The sequence below is a fragment of the Mobula birostris genome, chromosome 22 (genome assembly GCF_030028105.1).
Source record: "Mobula birostris isolate sMobBir1 chromosome 22, sMobBir1.hap1, whole genome shotgun sequence".
NCBI classification, from domain to species: Eukaryota; Metazoa; Chordata; class Chondrichthyes; order Myliobatiformes; family Myliobatidae; genus Mobula; species Mobula birostris.
In genome coordinates, this window is record NC_092391.1 from 8724281 (window position 1) to 8742616 (window position 18336).

Consider the following 18336-nt stretch of genomic DNA (forward strand, 5'->3'; position numbering starts at 1 on the left):
GGTGTTGTTCTTCGAACCTAAGTGTGGCCTTATCATGACAGTGGAGGAGGCTATGGATGGACATATCGGAATGGGAAGTGGATTTAAAATGGGTGGCCACTGAGAGATCCCGCTTGTTCTGGCAGATGGAACATAGATGCTCGGCAAAGCAGTCTCCCAATCTAGGTCAGGTCTCACCAAGATACAGGAGACCACAGCAGGAGCACCGAACAAGGTATATGACCCCAACAGACTCACAGGTGAAGTGCCGCCTCACCTGGAAGGACTGTTTGGCCCCCCCCCCCCCCCCACTTTCCACTTTCTGGAGAGATTGCTCCCTTCGCGACTCCCTTGTCCATTTGTCCCTCCCCACTGATTTCCCTCCTGGCCCTTACCCTTGCAAGTGGAACAAGTGCTACATCTGCCACTACACCTTCTCCCTTACTACCATTCAGGGCCCCAAACAGTCCTTCCAGGTGAGGTAACACTTCACCTGTGTGTCTGTTGGGGGGTCATATACTGTGTTCGGTGCTCCTGGTGTGGCCTCCTGTATATCAGTGAGACCCGACATAGATTGGGAGACCACTTCACTGAGCATCTGCGCTCTCTCTGCCAGAACAAGTGGGATCTCCAGTGGCCACCCATTTTAATTCTACTTCCCATTCCTATTCTGGTATGTCCATCCACGGCCTCCTCCACTGTCATGATAAGGCCACACACAGGTTGGAGGAACAGCACCGTATATTCCTTTTGGGTAGCCTCCAACCTGATGACATGAACATCGATTTCTCAAACTTCCAGTAATGCCTCCACCCTTCACCATTTCCCATCCCCCCTTTCCTCCTCTCATGTTATCTCCTTGCCTGTCCATCACCTCCCTCTGGTGCTCCTCCCCCCTTTTTTTTCTTCCATGACCTTCTGTTTTTTTCACCAATCAACTTCCTAGCTTTTCGCTTCATCCTTCCCCCTCCAAGTTTCACCAATTACCTGGTGCTTCTCTCTCCCCTCCCCCCATCTTTCAAATCTACTTCTCATCTTTTTTCTCCAGTCCTGCCGAAGGGGTTCGGCCCAAACTGTCGACTGTGCTTTTTTCCAGAGATACTGCATGGTCTGCAGAGTTCCTCCAGCATTTTGTGTGTGTTGCTCGGATTTCCAGCATCTGCAGATTTTCTCTTGTTTGTGAAAGTACATGGTTAGGTAGAGAGACACAGGCAGTCCGGTATCCTCCCTACTTTTTAAAAAAAATTTAAGAAAGAATTTAAGAATTGAAGGAGAATTGAGCTTCAAATATATTAACACTTTTATTCTTGTTTTAAATAGTGGTCAAGTTTGGTCTTTCTATCTGGGAGATAAAACTTTCATTTTCACTATTGGTGAACTGCATAAAAAAATTGGGTTTGCTGAAAATATTCATGTGTAATTATACATTTAAAACTAGATATTTGTCTCGTGACTGTCAAATTGAGGTTTTTCCCATCTTCAGAAATGCACTTCCCATTGTAAGCAGAACATGTTCTGTACTGTCATAATGAAGCTAGGAAATTGTCAGCATTCCGTTCTGTTTATAAGTTTCATATCACCCTGATAAGCTTAGTGGTGGTGAAAGACGACATGCAATTAGTTACTGTTGAACAATGTCAGAGATCGGATGTATAATCCAAATGGCCTCAGTTATTTGGCTTGCAAGAAGGGATTTTTCAACTGCAAAGTCAGCCATTTAATACTTTTTGGACATGGTCATATTTGTTTTGTTGCTTCTTTTGGCTACCAAGCTATGGAATACTAATGACAGGAATAAATTAACTAAGGGCTTTGTTTATTTATTTATCTTGGATGCAGCATGGTAACAGGCCTTACCATCCCAATGAGTCCATGCTGCCCAAATATATCCATGTGACTAATTAACCTGTGTTTGGAATGTGGGAAGAAACCAGAGCACCTGGAGGAAACCCAGGTGGTCACGGAGAATGTAGAAACTCCTTAGAGAGAGCGAAGGGAATTGAACCTGGCTTGCTGGCATTGTAATAGTGTTATACTAACTGTTAAGCTACTGTGACGCCTATTGTTAACATCAAAAACTTCTAAGTATAAGAATGGTTATAAGGAATGGTTATTTCATGCTCATTATCTATTGCTATTCATTTATATCTGCATTTGCAGTTTGTTGTCCATTGATCCTGTTTTCAGTTACTGTTTTATGGATTTGCTAAGAATGCCTGAAGAAAAAAAGAATCTCATGGTTGTATGTGGTGACATGTATGTAATCTGATAATTTTACTTTGAACTTTGAACATGGGACAAGACCGTTTGGCACATTTGTCCATGCTGGTTTTCAAAGCTCAACAGCTTGAACCCATCTTGGAGCTGCTCGTCTATAGTCCTTCAGGTCACGCCTCTCCAGAAATACCATAGCTTAACGCAGTGATGTTTCTTCTACTCTCTATAGATCTATGTTATAGACATGAGATTCTGCAGATGCTGGAAATCTTGAATACTTCTGTATTGTCCTGGACCTGGCTTGCTACCGGACTCACTACTTTTGACACCCACCTATGTTTACTTCTTTTTAGATTCAGAGGGCCAAGTGAGTTTGATACTTAACCTCTGGATCTCTGGTGAAGAGGATCCAGCCTTGTGCTTGGAGTGGATTAAAAGGCCATATGTCCTGAAGGCATGTTCTTGAAATTCACTGATAGCCTTTCAATTCCTTCAGTTTTCCAATAAATTGTAAACTTGTTAAAATGCCAGCAAGTATTAAAATAAATTTTAAATAATTTAACACATATTCCATGGATCACACTGAGGTCTCCACAAGAATAAAATAAAGTTTACGTGTGGAGTGCATCAGGACTCTTATTAGGGAGTCATGCTTCCTTTTAAACTTGATGCTGCATGTAGTGACATCAACATCTGACCTTAACTGTATCTTGGATGTGCTTTTAACCATACGTGTATTGGGAATCTGAGCCTTCCTGAGATAAAAATACGCTCTGTGTTCATATCAAGTACACACTGAGTGTATGTTTGTGGTTTTCTTCTGCTGTAGCCCATCCACTACAAGGTTTGATGTGATGTGCGTAATGAGATGCTCTTCTGTGCACCGCTGTTTGCTGTGCTTTCACATGTTTAGTGGTGCATCGGGTAGCATCTTTTTGCTGTTTCCTTAGCATTTGTCTGTTTTTCACGGGATCGCATTGCTACTTCGATGCCCAACCCAGCACGGATGGAAAACGTGTAAGGAGCTGGCCGGATTCAAACCCAGGACCATTGGCCTCCAAGTCCAGTGCTGATGTCACCACACCACTGGCCAGCTGGACACCACTGTGGTAACGCATGGTTATTTGAGTTACTGCGACCTTCCTGTCAGTTTGAACCAGCCTGGCTGTTCTCCTCTGACCTCTCATTAATTTGTGTCCACAGAACTGCCTCTCATTGGATATCTTTTGTTTCTTCGTACTATGTTTTGTAAACTCTAGAGACTGTTGTATGTGAAAATCCCAGGAGATCAGCAGTTTCTGAGATACTCAAACTTCCCCGTCTGGCACTAACAATCATTCCACGATCAAAATCACTTAGGTTATATTTCTTCCCCATTCTAATGTTTGGTCTGAACCTCTTGACCATGTCTACATGTTTTTATGCATGGAGTTCCTGCCACATGATTAGCTGGTTATATATTTGCATTAATTAGCAGGTGTATAAGTGAAACTAATAAAATGGCTACTGAGTGTAGTTGATAACTGCTGGTGTTCTTTGCATTGCCAGCTATCATGCAGCACAATTAGACCCACAGAGTAACTTCAGCTTCTCTGTACAGGTCTAACAGTACCCTTTTCTGTTTACAGCAGAGACTTCATTAATGTGATGCTTTTTGTTCCTAGCTGTATATACTTGTACACTTAAAGCCTGTGACTTTAAGAATCTTTGTGTAGGCTATCTGCATTTGCTTCATAACTATCTCAAGTAGAGGGAGAAATTAAGCATGATTTTTTTGTTGTTTTGGATTAGATTTGTATGGATAATTAAAATGACAGAACTTGAAATTGATTGCACCATTCAATTCCTTGGATATTTAACATAGTGGATTCCAGTTAATTAGGACACATCAGGACCAGTACATTTGGGCCCAATTAGCCGAAGTTTCATGGAAATCGTTTAAAAAAAAATAGAAAAGTCAAATACCATTTAATTGAGTAACAAATTGTGTATTTAAATAAAAAATAAGAAAAAAATTAGAACACTACTATTACTAGAGGTTGTCAGTCATATCTGAAGGTGACAGAAATTCTGTGTGGAAGAGTTTTTAAAGTGGAAAAGCCATTTCACTGGGGCAGTTATACTCTTCGACCTCAGAAGTCCAGATCCAGTGGTATGAGTAGAGGCCTTTCTCGGTTTCAGTGGATGACCAAAGCTACTTCTATGCCTCGTCATGCTCTTTGCTCTCCATGCAGTGTTGCAGAACCACTTTCCTGGCCATCAGATCTCACTCCAAATCTCATTCACCCAGTCCACCAGGGCTAACTTTGCATGTCCATATCCTACTTTGGTATGATACCCACCAGCTAAGCTCACCTGGTTTAGCCCACCTGTCAAAGCAGTGTGCCAAGGTGTGGCCGCTTTTGCATGCAAGCAGCTACTTCGACCCGAGGGTGAGAGCTGAGTGTTCGGTGGGGACCAAAGGGAACATTCAAGATGATTGTCGATACCTTTAAATTCTTTGTCATTCCTAACTTGTTGAAGTAGTGAATTCAGTTTATTTTCACTCCCAGCCTGATTGCTTGAAACCTCCGTGAGCAAAGCAGTTCTGAATAGTCTTGCTGCTTATTTCTTGTTATCAATGACAAAAATTATCTCTTTTTGAAAACAAACACATGCAAATGACGCTATTTAAAAACTTTACTTAATGCAGGGTGTAGTGTCTAATGGCCACACAAGCACACGCGACTAACGCTAGTTAGAAACTGTTCAGCATCAGTCTCATGGCCCAATTAAGCCCTATAAATGAAGGGAATCCAGCTATTTTCTCGGTTAATTTTTGTTCTTTGAGAGTTATCCTAATTAAGCAGCTGCCCTGATTAACTGGAATCCACTGTATTTTGTTTTCAGACTAATGACTTCCATCCTGTCCTCTGGCTTCTGACTGTTGAAAAAATGTGAGAGCTTAACCTTGCTCCTGGTTAGGCTGTTTCTTTTGAAGATGGGCAAACTTGCAACTGTTTCCTGTTGATGTCTCTCAAAACACACTGTTGCAGTAACTCAGAAATATCTTCCAGATTCTTTTGAAATACAGGTGATGGTTCATTGTACACAGCTGTCAAGAGTTTCCTGTGTTAATGGCAACATGAACTTGATTTTGTATCTGTAGGTTATTTTATTCCAAGAATGATTTCACTGTACAAAGATCACATGCACTTTTTTTTGTTAAATTCACTTTGTATTTGTATGATCGTTCTGTGTCTAATTTTAGCTAGTATTATTTGTTTATAATTACAATGCAGTAGCAATCTTTCATTTAAAAATACAGATAATTGCAAAAGAACAGGCTTAGGTCACTTTATTGCTGATGACCTTCTACTGATAAGGAACCAAGAATAATCTTGTTCCATGTTGCTTTGTTTACGTAGTATTTTGTATGTGGCTGGGTGGTGCATCAAATTGTTACACCCTATCCTCGTTATATGCGTCTTCAGACTATGCGAATTCACAGTTATGCGAGGAACCTATTTCTATCAACGTCTCGTTATATGCGTCCAAAGCTCACAGTTATGCGAGTAGCACTGCTTTCCCGTCAATACAAGTCACGTGCGCACACCTCATAGTCTCACTGTTGGAACGAGAAGCAGCGCTTTCCTGCCAATACAAGTCAGGTGCGCGTGCCTCACAATTTCACTCCCGCCAGTATCGCATTGGTTTTGGCAAGGTGTGGATGTGCGATCTTCAACTTTTGTTGGTTTTACCTACGGTGCAGTGATTTTGCGCTTGAAATATTTAACTATGCCTCCTAAGCGTCTGATGTCATGTCTTGGGCTGTCAGCCGAGCGGCAGAGAACTGCTTTAACACTTGAAAAAAAAAGTTGGAAATTATAAATAGTGCGGCATCAGCTGAAGGTAACACAGCTCTGGGACGCTACTGCCGGGAACAGAATCTTGCCTTTAAAGTTCTTTTGTTGCTTGACAATGCGCCAGCCCATCCTAAACATTTGGACAGCATTCATCCTAACATAACAGTGCGTTTCCTGCTGCCTAACACAACATCGCTGATTCAACCACTTGACCAAGGTGTAATCCACATTCCAGGTGTACATTTTTTTTATGGCGAACTATCTCTCAGATGTTGCAAGCAACAGATGATTTTGAAAATCCTGGGAGTATACCAACGGTGAGGGAATGGTGGAAGTCGGAACACTTGTCACAAATGGCGAAGGACATGGACCCAAGTTTAGAACGGAGTCAGCATTTCAGTCATTCCCTGCCATCAACCCTTCTTCCCTACAAGTAAATTTATGCTGAGAAGCACAATGCTGCCAAGCAAACAGCCTTCACCACTTTATTTAAATCGGTGTAATCTTCTGCTGCCGGCAGTTCCAAGAGTTCTGTGAGTCTTCCTTCACCCCTTGCTGTGCTTGATATGATCCTGACGACCACAACCATCCACCTTATCCATGTAAAGCTGCCCGACACCACAACAACACTCATCTCCCGGAGCGAACATACCTGCCACTGTTGGTGAGTACTGTACACCAGAGGATGTTAACTTTCTATGATTTATTACATTGAATATTACCTTAAGTTGATTAAATATAATACAAATGTTGTCTTGTAGTACTGCTTTTGTGTCGTATTGGTATGAAAATGTGAATAAATAACAGATAAAACCTATTTAGGAGGCCCTCTGGAAGGCATTCCTATTTTCTACATTTAAATAATTATTCACGTTATGCGTCAACTTCGAGGAACGTATCATCCACTTGTCACTTTTGTTTGTGCCCAGTGCAAAAGGCTGCAGTTAAAAGCAAGCCCTTGTTTCCTTGATACTGTGAATAATCCTCTGCACTTTGCAACAGCTTGTACCTGTTGTGGTAAAATAAATCTCTTGTACAGACGATGAGTTAAGTGCAAGTAACTTTAGATTCTTTGTGTTTTATTGACTTCATCTTTTTGTGATGGACTGAGTATCTTGGGTTTTTAAGGAAACATCATCGTAATTCTTAGGGCGTGAAGCAATGTGAAGTACAGATTTGTTAATTAGTTGAATAATCTGTTGTTGACTCTTTGGGACATCACCCATTGAGAAAATGCGTTGATATTGGACAGTATTGGTAATGCTCTAATTTGTTCTGGATTTCATTCAAATACATAATTTGTTACTCGGTTTATCTTTTTTTTAAATACTTTTTAAACTATTTCCATGAAATAGGGCAGCTGCTTAATTGGGCCCAAATGTACTGGTCCTGATGTGTCCCAGTTAAGTGGAATCCACTATATTAAATATTCAAGGAATTGAATGATGCAGTCAATTTGAAGTTCTGTCATTTTTGTTATTCATACAAATCTAATCCGAAACAACAAAAGGCATGCTTATTTTCTGCCTCCACTTGAGATGGTTGTGAAACAAATTCAAATAGCTTGCACATTGATTCTTTAAGTCACAGGCTTTAAATGTAAAAGTATACAAAGTATACATATACATGGTGTAAAAGGAACAATAGCATTGCATTAAAAAAGTCTCTGCTGTAAACAGAAAAGGGTACTGTTAGACCGGTACAGAGAAGATTACGCTTCCAAGGCTGGAGTTACTGTATGGGTCTAATTGTGCTGCGTGATAACTGGCAATGCAAATAGAGCCAGCAGTTATTAACTGCACTCAGCAGCCACTTTATTAGGTACACCATACATCTGCTCATTAATGCAAATATCTAATCAGCCAATCATGTGGCAGCAACTCAATGCATAAAAGCATGCAGACATGGTCAAGAGGTTCAGTTGTTGTTCAGACCAAACATCAGAATGGGGAAGAAATATGATCACAGTGACTTTGACAGTGGAATGTTGTTGGTGCCAGATGGGGTGGTATGAGTATCCGAGAAACTGCTGATCTCCTGAGGTTTTCATGCATAGCAGTCTCCAGAGTTTACGGAGAATAATTTGACAAACAAAAAAAAATCTAGTGAGCGGCAGTCCTGTAGGTGAAAATGCCTTGTTAATGAGAGACAACAGAAGAAAATGGTCAGACAGGAAGGTGATAATAACTCAAATAACTATGCATTACTGCGATGGTGTGCAGAAGAGCATCTCTGAATAAATAATACAGCAGTAGAAGACTGGCAGGCGGTGACCAGTGGGGTACCGCAGGGTTCAGTGCTAGGACCGCAGCTGTTTACAATATATTAATGATTTAGATGAGGGAATTAAAAGTAACATTAGCAAATTTGCCGATGACACAAAGCTGGTTGGCAGTGTGAAATGTGAGGAGGATGCTATGAGAATGCAGGGTGACTTGGACAGGCTGGGTGAGTAGGCGGATGCATGGCAGATGCAGTTTAATGTGGATAAGTGTGAGGTTATCCACTTTGGTGGTAAGAACGGGAAGGCAGATTATTATCTAAATGGAGTCAAGTTAGGAAAAGGGGAAGCACAACGAGATCTAGGTGTTCTTGTACATCAGTCACTGAAAGCAAGCATGCAAGTACAGCAGGCAGTGAAGAAAGCTAATGGCATGCTGGCCTTCATAACAAGGAGAATTGAGTATAAGAACAAAGAGGTCCTTTTGCAGCTGTACAGGGCCCTGGTGAGACCACACCTGGAGTACTGTAAACAACAGGAATTCTGCAGATGCTGGAAATTCAAGCAATACACATCAAAGTTGCTGGTGAACGCTGCAGGCCAGGCAGCATCTGTAGGAAGAGGTGCAGTCGACGTTTCAGGCCGAGACCCTGACAAAGGGTCTCGGCCTGAAACGTCGACTGCACCTCTTCCTGCAGATGCTGCCTGGAGTACTGTATGCAGTTTTGGTCTCCAAATTTGAGGAAGGACATACTTGCTATTGAGGGAGTGCAGCGTAGGTTCACAAGGTTAATTCCTGGGATAGCGGGACTGTCATATGTCGAAAGATTGGAGCGTCTGGGCTTGTATACACTGGAATTTAGAAGGCTGAGAGGGGATCTTATTGAAACATATAAGATTATTAAGGGATTGGACACGCTGCAGGTAGGAAGCATGTTCCCGCTGATGGGTGAGTCCAGAACCAGAGGCCACAGTTTAAGAATTAGGGGTAGGCCATTTAGAACGGAGTTGAGGAAAAACTTTTTCACCCAGAGAGTGGTGGATATATGGAATGCTCTGCCCCAGAAGGCTGTGGAGGCCAAGTCTCTTGATGCTTTCAAGAAAGAGATGGATAGAGCTCTTAAAGATAGCGGAATCCAAGGTTATGGAGATAAGGCAGGAACTGGATACTGATAGTGGATGAGCAGCCATGATCACAGTGAATGACGGTGCTGGCTCGAAGGGCCGAATGACCTACTCCTGCACCTATTGTGAACGTAGTCAGCGACCACTATATGGGGGGAAAAACAGCCCAAACTGTTTTGAGAGCTAGCCAATAAAGTAGCCACTGAGTGTAGCTTGGTTACGGGTGATTCACTGTTTGAGCAGCAGAAAAAAAGTTTGAATCAATTTTTTTCTCCTCTGGTACACTTTGCTGTCCTACTTTTATACCTGCATTCTGAAGTCCTAGTACTGAGCTGCAGGTCCTAAGCAGCTAATATAAACTTTACTTTGTCTGAGTAGGTTTTTTAAAGATTAAATTTCCTCAGATAACTGCCAGTCATCGTCATTCCATGCCATGTTGTATTGACGTGGCCTTATCTATGAGCATGATGACCACGAGTGTGTGCCTTCAGCGATTCAGGATCAGCTTCTTTTCCTCTGCCATACAATTTCTAAGTGGACATTGAACCCATGAGCACTACTCACTACTGTTTTTATTTTTGGCACTGCTTATTTTAACTTAATTATTGATGGATAATTACTTACTGTAATTCAGATTTTTCCCTTCTCTATATTTACTTATTATGCATTTCATTGTATTGCTGCCCTAAAATTAACAAATTTCACGGCATATGCCAGTGCTCTTAAACCTGATTCTGATTTTTCTTGGCAAATTTACAGAAGTGGTTTGTGATTGCTGCCTTCTGGACAGTGTCTTTACAAAGCGGGTAATCCCAGGTATTATCAGTACTTTTCAGCAATTATCTGCTTGGTGTCAGTGCTCACATAACCAGGACTTGTCATATGCACCAGCTGCTCATATGACCATCCACCACCTACTCCCATGGCTTCAGGTGACCCTGATCCGGGGGTGGTGGGGGAGCTAAACAGGTGCCACACCTTGCCCGAGAGTGACCTGCAGGCTAGCGGAGTGGAGAAGTGCCTGACACCTCCTTTGGTAGAGATGTATATCTCCACCCCACCACCCATAATTGCCAAGAGAAGTCTGAAATAAATAAAGCCAGACAGTTTAAGTAGATGCACAATTAGTCTGCTGCTGTAACAAGATTTTCCAGTTTAACTCACTGAGGAATAATTCATTTTAATGCTTATCTTTAAATTTATCTTAGCAAAATAAATTGTTTTGCTTGGGCTTTTTCTTTCATACAGATTCTGCTAGGAAGTTGAGTATTGCTACAGTTGAGAGTCATCTCTTTGATTGATAATTAGCAAAGTTTAACAAATGAAGTTGTTCAGTAATTGCCCAAAGTCATGTAATCCTGGTAAATAATTGAAAATACTGTCTGAGGGAGTTCAGTAAAGTCAAAACGAAGTTTCAGTTGAACCCTTAATTCTTCAGACCTTGAGGGTAATCATGCAAATTATGACAATGGCTGGGGGAAGCCTGCATTTTATCTGTAGGATAAATATTTATAGACTGGATGAAGAAAAGCAAAGCAGGATGAGTGTTTCATGTTAGCAGTGTTCCCTTTTCTGCCTTCACAGTAAATCCCTTAGAGCCAGAATATATATTTGAGTTAAATGTTGTTTTGTGACCAACCAATGCTCATTTCTAACCCATCCTTTTGTGGCAGTCTGAGTGAAGATGGTGACTCAGAAACACAGTGTGACGTTTTGTGTGGCAATAAAAGCTTCAGGGAATTTGGATGACTTTGTCAGCTGCTATGCTAGGTTTTTGACACTACTTAAAAAGTATAATTTAAAGCTAAGTAATAAAGGAACAGAAATAATCAGAAACTATTCAAAGTGCAAAGTACATTTATTATCAAAGTAGGAATACCATATGCAACTTTGAGATTCATCTTTTTGCAGACAACCATAAAACAAAGAAACAATAGAATCCATGAGAGAAACAAAATCTCAACAAAGAGCAACAAGCATTTCATGTGTGAAAAAAGAAAAAATCATGCAAAGGATAATAAAAAAGTAACAAATAATGCAAGAACATGAACTGCAATAGCCCCCAAAAGTGAGTCTACAGCCACAGAGCCAGTTCAGCACTGAGCTGCGTGAAACACTGTTCATCTCTTTCATTAGGGGGCCTTGTCTCTGGACATGAATTCAAAATATATTGAAAACAAGTCAGCCAGAGATCTGAATTGCTTTGGAACTTATAATTTCTTTGCTGTTGCCCTTTTTAAGCTTACATCTTTTTGGAGAAGGTGATGGAACTAGCAAATGTCAAGTAGATCCATTGAATTTTCGATTGAAGTCTTTAATCTTCATATTTTTGTTTACTGGCCTTGCCTCAAAGTTAATAAATTAATTCCACTTTTGTGCTTCAATTTCCCGCCCCCCCCTTTGTAAATAGACATATTGGGTAAATCTGGTTATTGAAGTCGTGTATGTCATCAAATCATAGAAACATAGAAAACCTGCAGCCCAATACAGGCCCTTTGGCCACAAAGCTGTGCCGAATATCTCCTTACCTGAGAAATTACCTAGAGTTCCTCATAGCCCTCTATTTTTCTGAGCTCCATCTACCTGTCCAGGAGTCTCTTAAAAGATCCTATCAGTTTCCACCACCGTCGCCGGCAGCCCATTCCACGCACTCACCACTCTCTGTGTTTAAAAAAAACAATTTACCCCTGATATCTCCTCTGTTCCTACTTCCAAGCACCTTAAAACTGTGCCCTCTCATGTTAGCCACTTCCGCCCTGGGAAGAAGCCTCTGGCTATCCACACGATCAATGCCTCTCATCATCTTCTACACCTCTATCAGGTCACCTCTCATCCTCTGTTGCTCCAAGGAGAAAAGGCCGAGTTCATTCAACCTATTCTCATAAGGCATGCTCCCCAATCCAGGCAACATCCTTGTAAATCTCCTCTGCACCCTTTCTATGGTTTCCACATCCTTCGATAGTGAGGCGACTAGAACTGAGCAGAGTACTCATCTTAAAATTAAAGACTAGCTCTATTTTTTACATGTACATTGAAATGTAAGCAAAAATGCACCATGTGCGTCAATGACCAACAGTCTGAGGATATGTTGGAGCAACACTCACAACACGCTGGAGGAAGTCAGCAAGTCGGGCAGTATCTGTGGAAACGATCAGTCAACATTTCGGGCTGGAACTCTTTGTCCTGATGAAGGGTTCTGGCCTGAAATGTTGACTGATCGTTTCCACGGATGCTGCTTGACCTGCTGAGTTCCTCTAGCGTGTTGTGAGTGTTGCTTTGTCCCCAGCATCTGCAGAGTATTTTGTGTTGAGGATATGTTGGAAGCAACTTATGTGTCACCATATTTCTGGTGCCACATAGCATGATAACAATTCACCAACCATAACCTTCAAATGTGGGAGAAAACCAGAGCACCCACATGGTCATGGGAGAACGTACAAACTCCTTAGGGACAGTACAGGGAATCGAAACTGGTTTGCTGGCACGGTAGAGCGTTATATTAACGGCTGTGCTACTGCACTTACTGCTGGATCTTGGAGATGATCTTTGTAAGACAGCTACCATCTGAAGTATTTTCTTCGTAGACTATCTTTCCTCTTATAGAGTATTGCTATGTTGCTCCATTATTATTGGTGAAAAGCCTTACTATTTCTAGCACTAAAGCATTAAATTTAACCTAAATCCAACATAATTTCAGTGTACTTGTTTTTTACCTGTTGATGCAGTCCTGTCAGTTTAGTTGGACTTATTTTGTCAATATTTTATTTTCTGACACAAAACTTTGATCAATGATTGTTTTTGATGCATTTTGATTTAGAGGTGGGGGTTAAAACAATATTCTTAAACAAAAACAGTACAAATGTTTTGCTTTTTTTTAAAAGTAAGTAGTCATGCATAGAGTTTGGTATTGTTAGCATTTCTGATTGCTTTTGGACTAGGTGGCTTGCTGAGCCATCCCAGAGGGCTGGAAGAAATCAGCAGGTTAAGCAGCATCTGTTGAAGCAAACGGACATCAAAGTTTTAGATCGAGATCCCGCATCATGAAACATCATCTGTTCTTTTGCCTGCATATTAGGTGGCTGAACTGCAGATTTCTTCCAGTAGTTTGCTTTTTGCTTCAGATTCCACTATCTGTGCCTTGTCCATTACAGAGGTATTTGTGTCAATATTTTGGATTTTGCCTTCCGGCCAGGCAAATACAGCAAATTTCCTTTCCAAAGATGAACCAATTGGATTTTAATGACAGTCTGAATGTTGCCTTTTTAAAAAAAATTCTATTTAAAATCAATGCATTGCAAGTTGTAAATCAAGCCATAACATCATAGCAGTCAATATAATAAATAATAACAGAAAACGCTGCAAATGTACAGAATGTTGGGTAACATCTGCATGCAGAGAAACAGAGTTCACATTTCGGATTGATGATTTATAGGGGAAAGTTCTTTGCAGAAATTTTATAATAAGTTTATTCCTTTTATCATGTCTGTAAACTCAGTCATCGGGTCAGTGCAAACTTCACAGTACTACTTGCATTACAAACAGACCCATTCTACCTATGTTTTCCAATAACTTTTCAAATTATATTACCAAATTTTCTTTTTAAAAGCTGCATACTAAAGAATGGTACCTAACAGGATGATTTATCTTGCTGAATATTTCCCCTATTTTAATCTTTATATCATTTATGATGATCCTTATCCTCAGCTTTTTTTCTCCAGTCCTGCACAAGGGTTTCAGCCTGAAATATCAACTGTACTCTTGTCCATAGATGCTGCCTGGCCTGCTGAGTTCCTCCAGCATTTTGTGTGTGTTGCTCGGATTTCTAGCATCTGCAGATTTTGTCTTGTTCATTACTTATGTTAGCTAACATTTTTTTTGAAATAGTTAAAAACTGATAGGCATTTATCATGCAATTTTAGCAGCTGATTTAGTTTTTACTTTTAGGACTTTTAAATTGTTTAAAATGAGTACAAGGAGCAATATAGAGCACTGCTGCATGTTGGGCTGGATGGTTTGTTTATTTTTTATCCTGCAGATTTTTTTATTGGCTTTGATTCTGTTGTTTGCTTCAGTAATCCTTGATCCCTAATGTACAGGGCATATTATTTTTATGGTAGATCCATCACCCCACCATCACGTATCATGAGACAAAAGTACATCAAAATGGTTTAATGATTATCAATTCATCAAAATGTTGTTTCATGTAATCCTTTGATAAAGATTTTTTTTCCATTTTCAAAATTATTGTGATAAAGAGAATAAATATGTAATCATGAAAGTAGGAAGAAAATCCTTAAAATGGTGTAATTCTCCATTATGACTTACTGATTATTTTGTTTCCTTAACAAGCAGGTGAAAGTGTGGCAGTCAGTGAAGCATTATCTGATGAATATTTTCTAACTTGAATAAGCTAGTTTGACATATTTTGCACTGAAGTAATTTAATGCCGTTATCCTGACATCATTATTCAGAATAACACATACCAGCACCTGCAGAATCTCTTGTGATCATAAAACAAAAGGAAGTTTTCTTGTTAAAAAATTGGTAAACAGTTTTATTTCGTCAATGTAGAGTGTGCAGATACATTTGTAAAGTTGGAAGTACACTACACTTTTAAGTTTGTCATGGAAGCTGTAGTAAAGGAGATAAATATAATCTGCCTGGATTACTCCTGAGCATCTGGGAAAGTGCATAATGATGCCTTTGTTTTAAGCAGACAGCTACATCTATATCTTGTGCTTTTGGCCTTGACAGTTATGTTTTTGGGAGGATCAAAATGAGAATTGTAAAATTAGGTTTCTTGAGTGATTCATTTTGAAGTAGCTGGTGTCATTAACTTAATACACATTGTGGAGCTGACTCACACTGTAAAATTTTTGAGGCAATTTCTAACTACTCGGGTTCTACCTATCCAGCTGTGCCTTATTTCGTTTCTTTGTGTTTTACAGTTGGTGTACCCTCCTGTGCCATTTTGAAGATGGTGAAGCCTGACCTTCACACTTTGGCCCATCACCTCAAGCAAGAACGTCTTTATGTGAACTCTGAAAAACAATTGCTTCAGCGGTTAAATGCTGAAGTGCTCAAAACTGCAGAAAAACTATACTGTTCAGCATGGATTGCAAAGCAACAGCGAATTAACTTAGACCGTCTAATATTAACAAGGTAAGATCAATGTGAATTTAGAGGTTTTATCGAAAGCATGACAATATAACTAAAAAAAGATAATTTCATTTTGGCAAAATGTTCAGTATTAGTTTCTGATGAACTCTCAGTATTTGTTTTATGTGTAATGTGTTGATTTCTGCTGTGCTATTCTTAGTACAATTTACAGTCTAATTATTGCAGTTGAAGGTTTCAGCGGACACTGGCGAAGAAATTGAGAAAAATTGTATTCAACCAAAGGGGAAAAAATGTAGCTGCTAAGGAGAAACAATGGCCAGAAAATCAATTTGATCAAATGTAAATTAGATTTCTCGCAGGAAGCAGTATTTAGGAATATGAGGCATACTAGATAAGTGGAACATTCTCAGGTGAGTTGGATAAATCTGGACCGTGACTCAGAGCTTTCTCACTTCGTGCCAGGAGTCTGTTGCTGTCTGTTTAGTTCCTTTCTGTTTAGCAGTAGACATCAAATTGGATGGGGCATGGCCATTTCCCATATGGAAATTCTAATGTTAAATCATTGTCCTGCTTGGATTTTCATTACTTGGCAGCTGCTGATTATCTTTTGATGGAAGCCACCAATGCCAAGCCAATGTGGGATAAATGAGCTTAATCTGACTTTACTACTTAAAGTGCATTGGAAAAACAAAGGTTCAAATGCATGGAAGTTATTAACTGGTGTCTTGACTTTAATTTTGATAATTGATGCAAATCTTGAATTTTTGTGCCTCTTTGTCCAAATTAATTAGAATTCATTTTTACTTGATGACCAGTTCTAATTGTGAAGGTGCTTGCAAAGCCAAAGCTAATTGCCCTCTCTTTTTTTGATCTGAGAAAGTGGTGGTGAGCTCTGCTTTGAATTCAACCCACTTGAGCACTTTCACAACTTTAGGTTATTGAAAATCTGTAAACTGTGAACATTTTCTCTATGGGAAATGTATTTCAGGTTGTTGGGTTTCGGATAAATACTTATCGCTTTGGTGGAAGGAGACAGGCAGGTGAGTGATGGAGGGAAGCAGATAAGGGAGGAGAAAAAGAAGATAGATACAAGTCATGGGAGGGATGAAGAGGTGAAATCAGAGACAAAGACTGGAGGGCGATGCATGGGGAACAGGAAGGCCACGGTGGTAGCATATGGTAAGTAAGGTAGGTGGTAATGGGAACCACTTGAGAAAGAGCTCGGCAGATGGAGGAGGAGGAGGAGGACCAGGGCATGGGTAGTATGTGGGTGGAACAGGGAGGGAGAGGGAATAAAAATGGGTGATGGAGAAGGAGAAAGGTATGGAACGAAGGAACAAAAATGGGAATTCCAGGGTGGATTGAAAGGATAGAGAAAGAGAGGGGAGCCATGGAGTAAGTTTTTGCCTGAAACTGAAAATTTCAACATTCCAATCATCGGGCAGGGGTGGGCAGTGGGGGTTCATCTATCCAGGCAGGATGAGGTGGTGTTCTTTCAGTTTGTGTTTGGCCTTTCCCAGGCAATGGAGAAGACTGAGAAAAGACAGGTGTGCAGTGGGAATGGAAGCAACTGCGAGCTCTGGATGGCCATTGTGGGCAGACCACTATCTACCCATCTCCCTCATCCTAGCTCAGCCCACCTATCACATACCACCTTCTGTGTCACCCCTCTCTATCTTTATTTGAACTATATTACTCCACTCTCAGATCTGATATAGGATCTTGACCAAAAGTCAATAATTTCTTTCCCTCCACAGATGCTATTAAACTTGCTGAATACCTGTAGCAGTTTGTTTTTTTTTAGTTGCAGTATTCTGCATCAGCTTTCCCAATTAACTTCAATCTCAGTGTCATGAACGTATCTTTACAAGCTGTTGAAAATATATCGACTGTGAAGATTCTCTCCGTGGTAAATGTATTTCTGGTTGTTCGGTATTTGCTAAACACGATCAATATCTATAGTAGAATAATTATAAATTTATTGATTTCGTGATACAGTGTAGAGTATTCTCTTCTGGCAGCCAAGCCATGCCATCCAGTAGCCCCCGACAACCTTAATTAATCCTAACCCAATCATGGGAGAATTTACAATGACCATTTAACCTACTCAGTATGTCTTTGGACTGTGGGAGGAAGCTGGAGTACCCGAGGAAAATCCACACATTCTACAGGGAGGGCATACAGAAACTCCTTATTGAACAGCACCGGAATTAACTCTGAACTGTAATAGTGTTTTGCTAACATGGCACCTAATGTAATGAAAGGAAAATGTAATGAAAAAAGATAAAACAATAAAATAGGACTATCCTACTTATCAAAACAAAATCAAGATTTCCACTTACACGAGATGTATTTTGACTTTATTGAATGTCAGACATTTAACTGTTTTGACAGCTGCTAGGAGTAAAGATGTTTGAGCTGATTTCTATCTTCTCTTGCTTTTTGTCTATACTTGTAATCCTTGTTGCAAAGGCACAGCAAACATTAACAACTTGCTAATAATTACATGCAAGCATTTCTCTAGTCTTATCTCAGAATCAGATTTAAATTCACTGACATATATCATGAAATTTGTTTTGTGGCAGTAGTACAGTGCAGTACATAAACTACAAATTACAGTAAGAAAATATGTGTTTTTAATTGCCAAATTCAAGGTGACTAAGAAACAAGAATTGGTCTACGTACTGGAGTAACAATTTCTCAGGTTTACAAATTAAAATTTGACTGTACCAAGACAACGTACAAATTTTCTTTCAGTTTAGTGAAAACTACGGCAATATGAAATAAATGAGGAAGACTCTTTACTTAATGGGACCGTTGGCTGATTTT

General features: G+C 40.1%; 1 protein-coding gene across 9 annotated transcripts in view; it reads left to right on the top strand.

The window, feature by feature from the left end:
• Positions 1-18336, top strand: part of gapvd1 (GTPase activating protein and VPS9 domains 1) — a 128753-nt gene that overhangs the window by 13672 nt on the left and 96745 nt on the right. For 8 of the 9 annotated variants that reach the window (XM_072239913.1, XM_072239914.1, XM_072239912.1 and 5 more), the window contains one exon: positions 15336-15549. In XM_072239913.1, the coding sequence (XP_072096014.1) occupies positions 15365-15549 (185 nt within the window). In that variant the 5' untranslated portion in view covers positions 15336-15364. Of the gene's footprint in view, positions 1-5126; positions 5270-15335; positions 15550-18336 lie in introns of those variants that run through there. The other variant, XM_072239915.1, reaches the window with a different exon arrangement.